At 46.8% G+C, this 17,703-nt stretch overlaps 2 protein-coding genes across 9 annotated transcripts in view; both read right to left on the reverse strand.

The window, feature by feature from the left end:
• Positions 1–1,904, reverse strand: part of DOCK11 (dedicator of cytokinesis 11) — a 68,597-nt gene extending 66,693 nt beyond the window's left edge. For 6 of the 7 annotated variants that reach the window (XM_057404922.1, XM_057404921.1, XM_057404919.1 and 3 more), the window contains exon 1: positions 1,756–1,904. In XM_057404922.1, coding sequence (XP_057260905.1) covers positions 1,756–1,857 — 102 coding nt within the window. In that variant the 5' untranslated portion in view covers positions 1,858–1,904. The remainder of the gene's footprint in view (positions 1–1,755) is intronic. The other variant, XM_057404918.1, reaches the window with a different exon arrangement.
• A 4,212-nt stretch (positions 1,905–6,116) lies between these two features.
• Positions 6,117–17,703, reverse strand: part of WDR44 (WD repeat domain 44) — an 89,022-nt gene continuing 77,435 nt past the window's right edge. For both annotated transcript variants that reach the window (XM_057404923.1, XM_057404924.1), the window contains 13 exons: positions 16,622–16,705; positions 16,238–16,344; positions 15,144–15,295; positions 13,922–14,060; positions 13,763–13,827; positions 13,335–13,448; positions 12,602–12,724; positions 12,138–12,329; positions 11,911–12,012; positions 10,320–10,435; positions 8,811–8,938; positions 8,012–8,143; positions 6,117–7,169 (listed from right to left, as the gene is read on the reverse strand). In XM_057404923.1, coding sequence (XP_057260906.1) covers positions 7,075–7,169; positions 8,012–8,143; positions 8,811–8,938; positions 10,320–10,435; positions 11,911–12,012; positions 12,138–12,329; positions 12,602–12,724; positions 13,335–13,448; positions 13,763–13,827; positions 13,922–14,060; positions 15,144–15,295; positions 16,238–16,344; positions 16,622–16,705 — 1,549 coding nt within the window. In that variant the 3' untranslated portion in view covers positions 6,117–7,074. The remainder of the gene's footprint in view (positions 7,170–8,011; positions 8,144–8,810; positions 8,939–10,319; positions 10,436–11,910; positions 12,013–12,137; positions 12,330–12,601; positions 12,725–13,334; positions 13,449–13,762; positions 13,828–13,921; positions 14,061–15,143; positions 15,296–16,237; positions 16,345–16,621; positions 16,706–17,703) is intronic.

The raw sequence follows: 17,703 nt of genomic DNA on the forward strand, positions 1-17,703 counted from the left end.
TCTCAGCCACTCCCCAGCATCACCTTCCAGTACGCCATCTCCACCCTCCCAGCAGCCACAGACAACAGCCTTCTTTACAAGGGTGCTGACCTGGTGGATGGAGAGGAACCACCTTTTTTCTTTGAGCAACCTGGAAAGCATGAACCTCATCCTTAATTACTGAGCACGATGGAAGTGCCACCTGAGAGTCATACAAGCTTATGCCACCTCCTTCCTCCCTCCCTGAACACTGCAGTGTCCTATGGCTCTTCTGGTGATGCAGAGGCGCCGGGATTTATCCCTTGCTGCTGAACTGTCAGAAGCAGGAAACTGCCAAGACCCAGGAGTCAGAGACCTGCCCTTGCCCTCCTCTGGAGCAGCTCCGAGGGATTTGCCTGTCAAAGGAGAGGGAGGTTGGCAGGAACATGGGCAATGAAACCCTGGAGAGGACTAGGAGGAGGGCGGCTGCTGATGGATGCTGGGCCCTGCTGGCTCCTTCGGGATGCTGTCAAGGTGTTCTTCATTCTCATCTGCAGTCCCACCCATCCCTCCCCATGCTGACAGCAGGCACTGAGGAACCATTTGCCTGCAGGATACCAAAGCTCTTCAGGTCCTACCCAAACAAGTTCATTTTTAATGAGAGGTTCCATCAGGTTGCACACAAAGCATTTGTTCCTATGTATTGTTGCTGAAAGAAGGAAAGCAAATTGCACGGAGCCCGTAAGGATCCCTGAACAACAGCACATGGGAGGCAATAGCCATGGTGCTAGGAAATCTGACTGGATTATCACCATGGCTATTTCCAGCTTCAGAAATCAGCAAATGTACAAGAAAACTCTGGTTTTAAAAGAACAGTTGAATCCCCTGTTTATTTAACAACACATGCCATCTGATGTGATGGTAGAGAACTAATCTTAAGCCACCTGGTCTTGAGGAAGGTGTCCCTGCCCAAGGCAGGGGTTTGGAACTGGAGGAGCTTTCAGGTCCCTTCCAACCCAAACCAAGTTGGGGTTCTGTGACTCTGCAACAGAAATTACTCGGAACTTGTACCACACTTTCTGCACATCTCACTACCTCCCCTTCCATCGGCACCAAGGTCAAACTGATCACACGCTGGAGTAACCCAACGAGCGGCACATCCAGCACAGCGCCGGCGGCTCTGGGGCCCAGCGCCCGCCCGAGCAGGGCACAAACGCTGCAGCACAACACAGCCAACCTGCTGCAGGGAGCGCATCCCGAACGCACGTGGCTTCGCCCGGGCACGGCATTCCCGGGACGTGGCGGTGGCGCTCCCGGCTCACACCAGCGCCGGTGCCTCTCCCGCTGCCAGGCCCTGCGCTGTCCGCCTGACCCGCGGCGGGGGGAGCTCCGTGCCTGTCCGCCCGCTCCCCCCGCGGCTCGTTCCCGTTCCCGTTCGTTCCCTCCCGCTCCCTCCACACGAGCGCGGGCCCCAGCTCCGGTTCCCCGCAGAACCCCGGCTGCGAGAGGCGCTGGGGGGGGCTCGGTGCCGGCAGGTGGCGGGGGGGGGGGGCAGGCGGGATGCACATGGGGGGAACGCGGGGAGGGAAGGCGGGGAGGGACCGCTGCCCTTCCCATCCCCATCCCCATCCCCATCCCCTGCCTCGCCCGGCGCTGCCCGGCCCCGCTCACCCCCTTCCTCTTCCTCTGTTCAGCGCATCCCTTGCCCAACCCTGCCCCTTCCCCGCGGGTACCGCCGGGCCGGGCGCGGCTCCTGGCGGCGGCGGCGCCCCCCGAGCCCAGCCGAGCCGCGCTCACCAGGACGAAGGAGCCGCGCACCGCCTCCGAGACGCTCTGCCGGAGCTCGGCCGCCGTGCCCGGCTTGCTGAGCCGCTTCGTGAACTTCCTCACTTCCGACATGGCGACATGGCCCGAGCCGGGGGCCGCGCCGAGCCGAGCCGAGCCGCTGCCTCCTTGCGGGCGGGCGGGCGCGGCGGGGCCGGGCCAGGGGCGGGCGGAGCCGCGGGGCGGGGCGGGGCTGGGACCGGGAGGCCGCTGCCCGGTTCGGTTCTGCTGGGCTCGGTCCGCCACGCCCTGCATCAGCTCGGATCGGCTTTGTCCCCGCCGCAGGTGCGGCGCGGGGGGAGCTGCGGGGACGGCCCCGCCGAGCACATGGGCTCAGCCAAGGGCACCGGGCTGCGGGTGAAGGGACCGGGCACTGCAGTGGGGCTTTGGACAGGGGCCTGTAGGGACCGAGCGAGGGAACGTCTCGGCCAGTCCGATCCAATCAACCCGGGGCTGTGAACAAAGCCCCAGGCCCGGCCCCTCGCCCGGGAATTCCTCGCCCTGTTCAATCCCATGGGACGCGCCTGATGCCGGCGCTTGGCCCTGCCCGCCCCTGCCTGCGCCGGGCAGGATCAGACCCGCAGCGGGATGGATCCTGAGCGGATGGGCAGCGCCCGCAGCCCATGGGATTTCCCTCTGGCTGCCCCGGGAAGAGGCGTTTGGGATCCTGAGCCCCTGGCCTGGAGCGACCGCGTGGAGCCCTTTGAGAGGCAGGAGGGAACCTGCACCGGAGCCGGGTAGGTCTGAACCCAGGTGGGAACTGGGGAGCACGGAGCCGCTCGCTCAGCCCCTGTGCCCTGCGGGAGGGATGGGAGGAGAACGGGAAGAGTGGGAAACACAAGTGGTTGGGAGAGAACAGTTTAATAAGTGCAGTGCAGTGGAAGACTGAGAATAATGGCAATGAATAACATGACAGAACAACAGTAATAATAACAAATAACATCTGACAATAACAACAATAAAAGACAACACAATACTACTACTATTAATAACAACAATAATATATAAAGTATAACCTACTACTACTAACAACTAAAGTACAACAGCATCCTACCGCTACCACTGAAGAACAGTGTAACACTGCTCCTACTACAATGAAATACAACTACTACAAACAACAATAACATCAGCACCATAATCAATGACATGGCGGAGCTCAGCCCGAGGGTGGTTGTTCCTGCTGGCGGCAGTGGATCGTTGTATGGGAGTTCCTGCCCCGAGTGCTGTTGAGCGCCCTGGAAGTCAGAAAACACGTGGGGATTTGTGATTCCTCTTGACAATTCCAGCACCTCCCTCAAGCCAAGCTCCCGAGTTTCTGATCTGGGAGGGTTTGGGCAGGTCGGTGTTTAAACAAAGCCCATGGCTGGGGTGGAAGCTGGCTGTAAAGGTGCAGCTCAATCCAAGTCCCTTTGGCACTCAGGGCAGGGGAGTCCACTCCCGTCACCGCCGCCACGGGGCTGCTCTGGAGCCTGGCGCCGGTTCTGCTGCTCTGCTGTTAGGTTCCAGTGTGGCAGAACGCGGGGCTGCCAAGGGTCTGTAAACCAGAGAGTTTATTGCCTTGTTCCTTCTGCTTCCTCCACTTCCCAAAAGGTGGAGGAGAGCGGAAGGGAAAAAAGAGCTTAAAATGTCTGGGAAGGGCCCGGGCCCGGGGGAATGTGTTACATCCAGCACAAAGGCCAACTGTCAGCCTGAGCCTGCCCCAGTGAGCTCCCCTGAACACCGATGAGCCCAAAAGTGCTTTAATGGGATGGTGAGGACGGGCACGTGGCAGAAACCTGGGATGACTGGGAGTGCTGGGAGCGGAGTCGCCCTTTCCTGCCCCAAAGTCACAAGTGGGGAATAACTGAGCACCTCCTCTTCAGCCTCCTCCACCTGCTGCAGCAGCCTCTTGGTCTTCCCTCCAGTAGCTGGAAATCATCTACAGCCAAAGATCTTCTTCTTCCAGATACAGTAATATTCAATACAGTGCAACACGGACTTAGTTGGAATCTGTTGTGAGCAAACCAGAAGCAATCTGTAAGGGCGATGCTGGAGGCAAACCCTGAAGGCACACACATACAACAGGTCCATCTCACAGAGGTTTGGGGCAGCACCGGCACACAGACAGGGGATACGGGATGGGAAAGAAACCCTCCTCTTCCACCCAGACTGGGAAGCAGTGTGGGAAGGGGAGGGCAGCATGTTCCACACACATCATGTCCTCGTTACTGGAATATCTCTGGGTCTGGGGAGCAGTGACCGGAGAGGTTCTGTTCTAAGGACACACGAGGGTCTCTCAGGGGTACCTGCAGAAGACAACACCGCATCCTGAAGTGACTTCCTACAAAGTTAAATTCTTAACCACATCCATCGCAGGCTTCAGAGCACCTGGGGTTTGCTCCCCAACCTCTCAGGGTACCCAGCCCTACCCGGGCTGCAGAGACCAGGGAGGAGTCACACTGGAAGGTGCAGCCAACACAGGCAAAACAACTCCTTTGCCTCCTCCTTCCCTGACTGGAGGGACAGCACAGGCAGCCAGGGACATGGCATTAGACTGACGGCAGAGTCCCTCCTACTCCCCTGCAGCATTATAGCACCGAGGGTGCAGTAAAGAAGAATGAGTATTTCTTTCCTAACATCTATTCGTGCAGTTGATGCTCCAGTAAGGGCTGGAACCCTGCGTAGGGACCAGCCCTGTAACTGGAAGGGTTTAGGCTTTAATATCTCATAAGCCATCCAAGATAAAAGGCTCTTAATAGCATTAGGGAATAACACTCCATCTTACCCTGCCTGCACTGGGTGTCTGTGAGCCCTTTCATCACCTGTAAATGGGCCTAGCCCAGAGAAGCACTTCACTGTGTGATTAGCCTTAAGCAGGTGATTAACCCCAGTACTTCATCCATTGGACTGGAGCCAGCATTCCTGCACTGACCCATGGGGTCAGTAACCCACATCCAGACACATTTTCCAGCTGAGAAGGCAGAGGGTTATAAATGCCATTACACCTGCAGTGTCCCAGCTTTAGAATTCCTGTGGGATATGGATAGAGCTGTAACGCTTTAATGGATTTCAAGTACCTCAGATGCGGCCTTATACTCATGCCTGCACACTCACCTGTACCTTTCCTGATAACAAAGCCAAGACCAGGCAACTCCAGGGCCACAAGCGAGGAACTCCTCCAGCAAAGCTTTTTATGCAGCCCGTGCCTCCCATCAAGGCAATGGTCATGGTGTGTATGTGGGTGATGTGGTCAGACATCAGTGCTCAATGAAACCTTGAGCACTTCAGGTGTGCTCAGACACCCAGCTGTAGCACCAGCACTGCTCTAAACACTGAGCAACCTGGTCCAGTGCATGGTGCCCCTGCCCATGGCAGGGGGTTGGAAGTGGATGAGCTTTAAGGTCCCTTCAACCTAAGCCCCTCTGTGACGATTCTGTGAAATACCCAACCCTTTTCAGCTTAAGAAAAGAGGAGTTACGCAGCATTCATCTTCTTGAACCGCTGGCTTTAGGCCCAGACAGTGGAGAGAAGGAACCTGTAAGTGAAGTGATGGTGTTTGCACTGCACAAAGCAACTTCTTACCTTGCATTTGTCACCCAATACATAGAGCAGCTGCACCAAACTCCAGAAATGGCTTGGATCAGCTCACAGGAATCACAGTCAGTCTCCACATACATAACCTGATACAGAAACTCATGGCTGGAGTCACAAACCACGTGCTGTCTTGTGCCATCTCCTCACTTCTGTCCATTTGTCATTACTTTGAGCTCCGCTAAAATCTGGAGTGATTTTAGCCCATCTCATCTATACAGGTACTTTCAAACCTGAGTCAAGCTTACTCCAAGTGTGTCAACTGAAAAATCGCTTTATACATCAGTATGTACTGCTGATGTTGGCGGGTGATGCTCCTATTGCAACAAGCAGCCTTTCACGGTCAAGACAGTTTTACACAAAGAGCTGCTCAAATTCACTTGAGTAAAAAGAAAAGGGGAGCAAGACTCATTTCCTGCTCCTCCCTGCCTTCATTCTTCTACTCACAGACTGATTTGGGTTGGAAGCGACCTTCAAAGCTCATCTAATCCAACCTCCCTGAAATGAGCAGGGCAACCAGGCTGCCCAGAACCACATGGGAAGGAATCTTTATACGCTTTGGGAGCCTCCTCCTTACACATCCAGTTGCAGTGGTCCAGTCCCCACTGCTTCAGGAAGAAAACTGTCACTCAAGAAGTGCCAAGATCAGGAAAAGCAGAACTCAGGAGTTAACCAGTGCATGCAAGGTCAATGATCTGAGAAACAGGTCAAAACCACTCACACAAAAGGCAAATTTATGAATCAAAATGGAAAAGAAGCAACAGTTTCCAAGTGTGTGACCAAGTTTAATGATACATCTGTTCTGAACCACTCGACCATCAATAACATTGTGTGGGTCCCAGTGCCCAGAATGTTACTTCATAGGTGTTTTATATATGAATATTTACAAAGACTTTCAAAATTCAGTGGCACAAAACAAATGAGAACAACTTAAAACTTTAAGCTACAATGCTTAAAAAATGTAAACAGTTTATTTTACATACTTGTAAAATAGAAGAACTTTCTAATGCAGCTCAGTTTTACCTGGAAGGTGACTATATCTTGGTGCCCGTGAAGAAGGAATGAGAGAATTCTTTACACAAGTATTGTGCTCCAGTGTGCAAAAAATCAGAGATAAGAAAGGAACCCAAAGTCCACGACAATTAAAAGACAACAAAAAAAAAAAGAGGTTTTCCACGTTCTGAAGTTGAGGGATTTATAAAAACATTTACACACGTTGCTGACCCACCACAAACTCCCAGAACTTAAACATGGCAACAGCAGCGACTACAGATTCAACATCCCATCCAATGGAATCTTGTGCAAACAGCAGACCAGAGCGCTCCCCTAGCCTTCCCTTCCCATCCCTGACATCTAGTGGCCACTGGCACCACGGGAATCCTTTTGATACCTGTTCAAATGAGTGCATGTACCCAAGACAGGTGTGTTACTGTGCAGAAACGCGTGCAGGCTCACAAGGCCAGTGCAGAACAGCTGCTCATAGAACGTTTAGAGTCTGATGTTTGGCAGAACTATTCTTAGCCATTCCTCTCTATTCTAAAGCCCAGGTGTTAAAGGCAGACGCTGCTTTCCCAGGATCCAATATTTGAGTAGCCTTAAAAGAAAGATTTAAGAAGAACTCAACCTGTAACACTATTATATTAGATACTCTGCTTTGCCCGGCATTATTTCTGGGGGTGAATCCCACAGTACCATAGCTTTGTGCTGTCAGTTGCAGACCAACTAAGATACATATTTCTTTTTGTTAATGAAGACTTTGATTGCTCCAGTGAAGTCGGCTGATAAAAGCACTTCCGTGTGATCTATCTTCAAAGCTCCTTAAGGAGGAAAGAGAATGAACTGTTAGTTTATCTACAAAAATGTATTAAAAGATCAAGCTCTCATCAGAAGCTAAGCTCTTGCTGTGACACCTCCCCTCCTTTATCACATTCCTGTTATCCAGCCAATGCTTCAAGGAACATCTGCACCTCTTGGAAGGGGAACTTATGTTAGAAGGCTGGAGCCAGGCTGAGAGAGCTGGGCTGGGTCAGCCTGGAGAAGAGAAGGCTCCTGAAGGGGAGACCTGAGAGCAGCTCCAGTGCCTAAAAAGGGGCTCCAGGAAAGCTGGAGAGGGGCTTGGGACAAGGGCCTGTAGGGACAGGCCAAGGGGAATGGCTTTAACCTGCCCGAGGGGAGACTGAGATGAGCTCTTAGGCAGAAGCTCTTCCCTGGGAGGGTGCTGAGGCGCTGGCACAGGGTGCCCAGAGAAGCTGTGGCTGCCCCATCCCTGGCAGTGTTCAAGGCCAGGTTGGACACAGGGGCTTGGAGCAAGCTGCTCTAGTGGAAGGTGTTCCTGCCCGTGGCAGGGGTTGGAACTGGATGAGCTTTAAGGTCCCTTTCAATACAAACCAAGCTGGGATTCTATGCTGGTAGAACTCAACTTCCTAGCAGCTCAAATGCAGAAAGAATCCTAATGTACAGAGGACAACAGCTCTGCTCCTCACTTCACATTCTCTCAGGTTTTAAGAATACAGCAGTTATCAAAATGTTTAACTGCTAAGGTAGGAATGTGGACCCATGCCACTGCAAGGACTTTTCTTCTCAAGAACCCCCTCCCCAGATTAATAATCCTTTCCTCCTCATGCTATGGCATCAGGCAGAGCTCATCTCAAACACCTACCAGAGGGTATGGTGTCTGACGTTTCAGAATCTTCTCCCTTACTTTCAGCTTCTTGCTTCTCTGAAGTTTCCAGTGCCACCATCAAACCAGGATTGGGAGCAAAAATGGCCGATGTGACCACTGCATTGTGAGCTTCAGAAAGAAAACCCAACTTTGGTTACCTGGCTGCAAGGAACTGTTATACAACAACAGCAGGCATCCATTTCAGTAACTATCCAAGGATCTCAGTGCTGCTGGCACCAGGTAAGCTCATCATTCAGAAACTGTCATTGGTTTGTAAGCCTGGGGAGCTCAGAAGTTCCTCTAATTATTAACTGGTAATAAAAGCCCCAAATTAACTGGTAAGGGCTCTGAAACATGTTTAATACAAACACAGCCCCAAAACTTGTGTGTGTGTGCAGATGAGTTGCTCCTTTTTTGCACTGTTTTCAGTCACTTTCCCATAAAGGACCTAAGGATCAATCTTTACACTTACACAAGCAAGCTCTGCCAGCACAATGTTCTTCCTGCTCTTAATCAGTTTTGCTGGCAGAACCTGACTGAAGTTCCCTCACTGTAAGTGGACATGTTCTTAGCTGCTCTGCCTCTTGCCATCCCAAGCATGCATCTGCAGAGTTTCTTGTGGACAAGGTTTTCTGAGAGGCCGCTTACTGAAACCCCAATTCCAATGCGTCTTCCTGACAATCTGTTCAAACTAAATGAACAGCACTGCTGAGCAAATGGAAAGGAGAACATAAAAGACTTCATTTTTGAAATCATGAGAGCTTTGATAAAACACAGATCAAAGACTGCTTCTTACCTTTAATGCCTTCCCAGAAGTCATTACGGTCTCTCCTTACAGAAGTGAACTTGCTCAAGTCATGGTATGTACTCCAGATATAAACGTATTTATCTTCTGAACCACTCACAATGTAGGTAAAGTCATGGCTAAAGAGTCAAAGAAGGAAAACCATTACTTTTCTTGGCTGTTCAAGCACCCACTACAGCAGCTCTCCAGATGACGTGCAGCTTTACAAGTGCAATCAGGCCAAGGTCCCCATTCAAACTGATGCGTTATTTTAGTGACTGCAACTCAAAAAAATCTAAAAAATATGAAAAACCACTTAAATGTGTGTGCATGCAAATGCCTGAGGCTCTCCTGCTGGGAGGAAAAGGTAGGTCTCATGAAGAGCACACAGAAGCTGTTCTCCTGCAGCTTCTGGCACAGAAGAGCAACATGAAAATGGCATCATCTTGAAGGGCAATTTGTATCTGAGTCTGGAACCTGTGTGAGCACCAGACTGTGCAACAGGAACTGCTACCAACAGTCATGGGCAAAACAATCCACACAGGTGGAAGAAGAAAGACATTCAACAAGATTGTAACTAAATGACTGTATAACACACACTGACAGAGACAGAACCACCCCTGCAAATCCACTTTGGATTTCCCTACCGTGTGAGTATGCCCCATAGCTAAACCCTACCCCAACTGTGCTACAGCTCTGTCAGTAGAAACAACTCAATTTGGAAGTTAATCTTGAGCAGGGGGCTGGACAAGATGACTTCCAGAGGTCCCATCCAACCTCAGCCATCCTGGGAAATAATGGATCAGCCTTAAAGATGCTTTCAGAGGTCATCAAGATTAAACTCAGCATTATTCCTTAAGCACTGCTGCCCTCCTCTGTTCAAACAGCCAGGTTAAACAGATGCACAAGCGTTTTTCCCTTCGGCTTCTGCAAGGCTCAAAAAGAGAATAGAACAAACATTCTTCTCCCTCTACTCCCCCTCTTTTACTACTTTAAACCCCTGGTATTCCCATGGCAGTCACAGCAATAGACTCAAAGTCAGGAAAGCATCTTAGGCTTGCATAGAGAAAGAGGAAAGAATTCCCACTCAGATCTGCAGGCTGTTTCTTGAGAGTGATGATGCATGGGCAGTGACCAGCAGCCTTGGGTAGCACTTGGGTGACCCACACATCTGCAGCAATACCTGACAAAACTAAGGACACGAAACCTGTTTATCATGGAGGAAAGAAACGATGCAGTGTTCCAACCCCATCAGTTCTAGGAGAGTTCCTGCATTTACAGCAGCAGTAATGGACATGCATTGTGCTGTCAATACAAAAGGACTCAATCCTTCACAGAAGCTTCCTGCTTGCAGGCAGCTCTGTCATTCCTGACCACAGCCTTCAGTCACCTTTGTACTCAGAGCCAAGTGATGTTTCAGAGGCTCAGTTTCATACCAAGGTAAACAAATAAAGCAAAAGCCTCTGTACTTCAGCCACAGCATTTCCCAAACCCAACAACCCCATTGTTATATTGTCTTACCTAAAGCTAGCTTTGATTTGGCTGCTGCTGTTGACATAACCTTTGTATTTCATAGACAAAGACAGATCTCTCAGGTCATACAATCTGATCCTGGAATCATTTGATGTCACTAGTATCTGGAAAAGAGATAAAATTTAGGAGCAGAAATGACGGGCACGGCTAAGAAGGAGCTCATTCAGAGTCAGAATTCAGTTATTCTGGATCAAAAAAGTGACACACACAAAGAATAGCCCCAAAGAAGCAGAAAGATTGGGCAATGACAGTTTTCTCTCTCATTTTCTGTCAATGGACAGAACATAGGTTCACTGTCAAGATCACCCTGCTTGGTCTGAACCAGAACAGCTGCTCTTTACTGAAGTAAAACGTGGGCCCAAAGAACAGCCATCAATTTGCAAAGGCTATTTTGGAGCACATTCCCCAATAATGCAGCAGAGCAGCTTTCTAGTGAGGTAAATTCCTGGCGAGTTGTAACCTATCACTCATGAAGCACAAAACAGAGGCCATTATCTGCTACATACACGAACTGGGCTTTTCTTAGTCCATGCCAGCATGCTTCCTATTCATATGTTTCAGATCAGGAGCTTGAATGTACTTGTAAGGAACAGAGAAGCCTATGAAAAGGGTTGTCAAAATGCGTAAGGGCATTGAGCTGATGAGCCCTTTCATGGTACCTTAGAAGTAGAGCAGACTGTAGGTTAGCAGTGAGCCTCAAGATGCTGCTAGGACAAGGGAATAGCAGAGGAGCAGTCAAATACTGAGCCCCACTTATCTGACCCTTTATGCAGCAAAGTTGGAGCAAGTCTTGGACCACCATCACATTACAGATCTTCCTGCTTGTTTTCAGAAGAGTTCATGCTGAGCTGTGTTTTATTACACCATCTAACACGCCAGCACACATCTGAGGCAAACCCAAAAGCACTACTGAGTTCTGAATCTTCTGCGTGTTTTAGGGATTCAATGATTTCTCTGACATTGATCAGAGTACGATACAGGTGATAGCAGCTGGTGGTCTGCTACTCTGACAGACCCAGCTGTTGATTCCACATCACCCCTGAAACTTTATATAAAAGAGAGAAACTCCCCAGCTACAGGTTGTGAGTTTAACATTCAACAGCATGTACTTTGTATGACAAGAATTTGAGCCTTTCACAGGGCTTCAGTTTAGACTGAAGCTAAACAGAATGACTGATTCTGAAATACACTTGTTTGGATAACAGCTTCTGAGCTTTCAGCATCTTTTCAGCTTCTCTATGAAGCACACTCCCAAATGAGTATTAAATTTGAGAGGTTACTTATGCCAGAGAAATTTTCACTGAAAGCCATCTGTGAAGATTTTTTCACATTTACATTAATCAGAACATAATGTTACTTAAAAAGAATATACTCTAATTTACCACTACTTAGTATTGTATTAGCCTATATCAGCAAAGAGCAGTGCTCATTTTAGTAGTGTTAAGAGACTTCTTAGTCTTTAGTAGTGTTAAAGGATTTAAGTCAGTGACTACAAGCAAGACCTAACACAAACTTCTTAAGCATTAAACATAAATACCAGACTACAGAACTGAGCTAAAGCTTCCCTGAAAGTCTGTACCTTATTTTCTCCAGGCAAGGGTTCAATGCCAGTGATTTTCCTTCCAACTCTGTTTCGGCCCCTGGTAGAGCGCACGTGTATTTGCGTATGGTACTTCAAGTGCTGAAAAGGTATTTGAAATAATTGTGAAAACAAGTTTTAAAATGCTTGTTCCTTGATATTCCAATAAGCATTTGAAATCTGTTAGTTATGTAGCATTAAAAAATACAGTCTCCAAAAGGCTTTACCTCAGTGTCATAGAAGATGCATCTCCCATCGTATGTGCCTATGACTGCATATTTGCCATTCTGACAGAAGTTGGCAGCTGTAATCAATTTTGTCTGCCCATCTACTTCATTCCATAATGCCACCTTCTTGTCGGGAATGTTCCAGAGCCGGAGCTTCCCATCCAATGAACCACTTAAGAAGTACCTGTCATCCTGAGAGGAGACACTACATTAGTCTCTGCTTGCGCTTCAAGTATGCCTGCCTTCCTTAAAGGCTTCCCCCCCCACTGCCAAACAGCTTCTCTCCAGAACCTCCCACATAGGAGCTCTCAGAGGAGTAGATTATGTTTAAGACTGAAAGGATAATATAAAAACTACTGGTAAATGGAGTTCCATCCATTACAGATGCTTTACAAGATTACACACACAGGCGAGGACTCTTACAAATTCTGGCTTTTGAGAAGAAAGAGGCCAATTGCGCTTACCCTTGGATGGAATGCTATAGCAGTGACAAAGTCTATGTGCTGGAAACAGCAGAGACATTCTCTTCTTGATATGTGCCATAATCTGACAGTTTTGTCCATAGAAGAAGAAAGCAAGAAGTAATTCTGTGAAACAAGAGCATTCCATGGTTACTAACAGATACAAGTAACAGGAAAGACAGAAGCAGTCTGATTGGTAAAACCTCACCAACTTCCCTAGCCATGAAATTCAACATTTTATGCTTTCAGATAAGATGTTACTGATTGCTTTCCTTAGGATCCCTACACTGATGCTCACAGAAGATTTTCTGGAAGACTCTCAACGGAAATGAACATTTGGAAAGCAGTTAAAGTATTCAGAGAAGAAAAAGCACAACAGGCTTCAGAGAAGAGGTGAGAGTCTCTCCTGCCTAAGATCCTTCAGCCAGAGAGCCAAAGTGTGCTCTTCAAATTACAACTGTATTCCAATGAGGGGAATTAAGTGAGTAAGTTTTATGTGAAACAGTTTGAAAGCTGAGCACGAGACAATTCTCTAATTTTAAGATAATCTATTCAGCAACTTTAGAATGCGTCCACTTTGACTGTTTCAGGCAGAATACGTGTTGCCTCCACAAACCTTTCCTCTTAACTTCAATGACTGTTTCATGTTGTTTAGCTGTATGGTTCCAATGGCAATTAATAAAGGAAAACAATAAAAACACAAAAGAGCTGCATAGCCTGTATTAAGGTGCCTTACTTTAGACCAGGAAAGATCAAGAAGATCTGCTGTATGCCCTTTGTATTTGCAAAATGGTCGTTGCCGAAATGGGGCATTTTTATCATCTGGGTCTTCATCAACTCCACTGCAAATCTATCAGAGAAATGGACAGAAACATTATAAAATGTCATCTGGAATGTGAACAATAGGCAGTTACTGCTTACCAAAAGTACAGGGCCAGTAACAATGTGAAGAACGATTCTTATGACTTTAAAATAACCCTGCACTAATAAACAACTCCAGTAAACTTCAACACAATGGACTGTGAAACATCTTGAAATTGACTGAAGGTGTCTACTGATAAAATAGTTTGCCTCAAAAAGACAAGCCAAGAACTCTTTAATGTGTGTTTGGATAAAGCAACAGCGAAGATCTGGCTTTACAGAACATGTATGTAATGCACATACCCCTGTATCGGTATCAGACTTGGAAGAATTCAGACTCTCTTGAGATGGAGAGGGAGAGACACGGCCTAGAACGCAGGCAGAAAAAACATGATCAACTTTAAGTTCCCAAAAACCTACTATTTCTAGAGGTTTAGAGCTCCAGGGATGCATGCAAGATACCTTCTGTATTGTACTTCATCCGCATGTTGTTGAAATAGTCAAAAGCATTCTTTAAAACCCATATTCTTACTACATTGTCCTGTCCTGCAGATGCAAGTAATCGACCACAGTGAGAAAACTTCATTGTCCAGACAGCACCCTGTCAAAACAGAGAGGTCATTAGCCTAAAGTGCCTTTTTCCATACCAAAAAGCCTCTCTAGAACACTTGACGAGATTCAAGACATACACAAGATACTACAAGTAAATTGTAGATGAAAACACTGGAAAGTGGTTGCTAAGGCTGGTGGACTGTGCAAAAAGAGTTTGAAAGGAACAGAGGGCAGATGACCACAGTGTTCTACATTAAAACCAGCATAGTGGGTGAGAGCCAGCCAGGGCTCCAAGTGACTTACAACCTGCTGTTTGCTTTGTAGAACTGGCAAGTATTTGTGGCTGCGCTTGAAGTTAGCACAAGCTGTGCTAACACTGTTTTTCTAACAGCTTGGTCACATCAATTCTGGCAGCCAAAATGAGCATTACAGCTATTTGTTAAATTCAGAACTGGCACAAGGATTTTGCAAGGCCTGTGAAGAAAACAATTCTTCCATTGCAAAGTCTGAAGAGTCATTAGTCAACAGAGCACAGTACCACACAAGTAGTATTCCATTTCTTCCTGTCATAATGGAGAGTTATTAGGCATCAAACCACCAACCTAGGGTCATTTTGGGGTATTTTTTATGAATTTTCTAGGTTTTAAGAAATCAAATACTGGCATGACAGAAACTAACACAGACTGATTACCAATAGGACTGGAAACTTCAATTATGGGTGACAAGCTTGAAAGCTCTGGCTGCTATCATTGTCCTCAGCATAACACCTGGAGCTGGGGGACTGTTTCAATTGGTGCCAGACAGTTGGTAGTGGAACACTGCTTATTTCAACCTAAATTTGGAACTGAAGGAACCAAAACTATGAGGAACACTCATACCAAAACTCTTCAAGGAAAAGCTCTGGAGAATCCCTGAATCCTGAGTATCTACAGATTCTTTTTTCCCTGAAAAAGGCATCAAACCAGCCAAAATTTAATTTCTTGCAAGAATATTATTTTCCAGAATGAAACTGCTCATCAAGAGCAAAAAAACCTGACAGTCATTTCTGGAGGTCATCAAGTAGATGGAAACTAAAAGTTGAATCTCAGGATGAAGAGATTCAGTAAAACCACAGATGAAATTTGAGACCTACCATGTGCTCTCCACTGAGATCCTGAACAACTTTAATCTGTTCAAAATCATAAGGTCCCTTGAAGCCATGTGCTGCTTTGAACTTAACAGGTCTTGTATACGGCATCCCTTCATCATCACTGGAAGAGGGATCATCTTGATCTGTATGGAAGACTAAGAGGAACGCAATTTCAGCAGTACATACACATCTTATCTACTGGTGAGCATTTGCCAATACTTTTTTGGTAGCACATTAGTCTTGAATTAGCAAATTTTCCCAGGCAATTTTAAGCTCTTAAAGCAAAACAAGAGTACTGTTGTGTCAAGGTCTAAAAATACATCTACACTGATTTGACGTGAATCCAGACACTGAACACTCAAAGTAAGAGCTGCTATCCATTTTTGTTGTGCCCCTTTCTTTGCACCCATCGGCCATTCAGCAGATGCTGCACTAAGTGACTTCTGTCAGTTTAATGTGTGCTGAAAATGACTGTATTGGTTTCTTCTGACTGAAGAGGCCGAAATGGCCTGGTCACCTGCCCACAAAGCATAAGAATTACAAAAGAGCTGGTGCAAACAGCCAGTGGCAATGCAAGATGCTGAAGTGCAGCAGTTCTATGGCACTCAGCTCAGGCTGTGGTTAGCTTGGCTTACTGCAGTACTAGAAGTCTATCTGAAGGAAATATTGATGAAGCAAGAGGAGAATTCAGTTGTAGTTGGGAAATCTAACAGCAGCTCAAGCTATATGAGAACTCTAACGGTGGCACTGGTTGTCAAAACCAATCTGATCTTATTGAAATAATGAGGACAATCCCCCACTTCTACCTCTGCTGCAACAACTTCCCCCCTCAAATTACATTTTGACAGCAGGCAGATTGCTAACAGCACAAGAAAAATGAGAGTATTCAACTGGTTTAGCTGAAAAGGTCTCTCAACTATTACTTGACAAGAATCATTTCTTGTCATCTGCTGGTCTCAAAATCCCTAAGCAACTGTACAGTGGTAGAATAAGCAGTGCATGTCCCTCAGCTAGCTTTGAGTCCTAGAAGCCCTCAAACAAAGAGATTATCCTATTAAAAATATGTATGTCTATATAAAAGAATCAGTGTCACTTACCTTCATCTCGAACGCTCTTCACTTTGTTGACAGCACGTTCGCCGTACTCCTCAGCAAGGTGTTTTGCTCGCTTTACAGACTTGCCAAGGAACTTCTTCAGCTGGGTCCTTAAAAAGCAAAGGCAGTTTTTCAACACAACACTGACAAATTCTCATTTGTTGCTATTATGAATCAATAGTTTTTGAAACGCAGTATTATCTCGTTCCATTACTGCTTCTCAAAACAAGCAGGTAACCTTCAGTTCAACTGCAGAGCAATGGGCTTATGTAAACGCGGGTATCACTTGTATTTAAAAGTTAACTTGTTCACAGGTCAGAAGGGGAGCTTCAGTTTGGAAAAACAAAGCCTGCCTTCTCTTTGTAGGGACATGAAACAGCATCTTACGTTTTCTGTTTTAACCTCCCTCCATCGGAGTCAGTTTGCTGGGTCTGCATTTTGTCTTCATCATCAGACTGTGCTGCATCGTTACTAGGAAATACAGAAGTGATTGTTTAATATGAAATCAGAATGAATCTGAAGGGAATGAAACATCAGTAAAGTAAGATCTGCATTTTTGGATCCATCTTTATTCTTTCATGCAACACACTGGAAAAACATGGAGGTGATGTGAATCAATAAAGCAGATCTTACAATTCTTAGGCATCCTGATACTAAAACTGTACTTCCTCTCCAGAGGCCAAAGATATATTAGCCCTTTCCACAGATTGCAAACTTCAGCTTTCCGTGATGCTTTGAAAGCTAAGAGCAAATTACATCAAGTACTAGGAACTGGTAACATGCCACCGTGTTCTCAAACCTTGCTTTCCTTAGATCAAATACATTAACAGTGGTTCATTCTAAACAGAAGTTTGTACACAGAAGAGCCCAGCTGTACACAAGTGAGCTCTTCAGTGATAATTCAGCAAAGCAAAACCCCTGAAGATTGTCTGATGTATAAATTCACATAAATCCAGGCCTTTGAAATCAACATCTAGACTGCCACAATTCCCCGATCATTAAGAAACTGTATTTTTTCTATCAGTTAACAAAAAGACTCAGGTTTAAACACTGGAAGGGCTAAAGCTCTGTTGAGAACAGGGAAACAAAGCAGCCAGCTATACCAATGACAACAGATCTTCAGAGGACCAAAGTCTACTAATTTAAACACTGAAAAAGCTACAGAAGGTGACAGCACAAACATGTAGTGCTTGGATATAAGCTGTGCTTAATTCACTACAGAAATGACAGCATGCAGCACACCAGGTGCTAAGTGCAGTTCAGCTGCATTCTCAGACATACTTGCCTGTCAAGTGCCAGCAATACCTTCAACTTTTAGTTAAAATAATTCAATAAACAGCCTACTTCAGAGAGAGCTGGGAGTTAGCACTCAAATTAGACAGATGGATCAGGACTCTGGCACAAGAGCAGCCTCCACATATACAAAAACTTATGACAGCAACAGTATCAAAGAGGTGAAAGCTACCATC

The sequence above is a fragment of the Pezoporus wallicus genome, unplaced genomic scaffold (genome assembly GCF_028554395.1).
Source record: "Pezoporus wallicus isolate ANWC-B61680 ecotype Strahan unplaced genomic scaffold, APGP_CSIRO_Pwel_v1 contig_6217, whole genome shotgun sequence".
Classification (NCBI taxonomy): Eukaryota; Metazoa; Chordata; class Aves; order Psittaciformes; family Psittacidae; genus Pezoporus; species Pezoporus wallicus.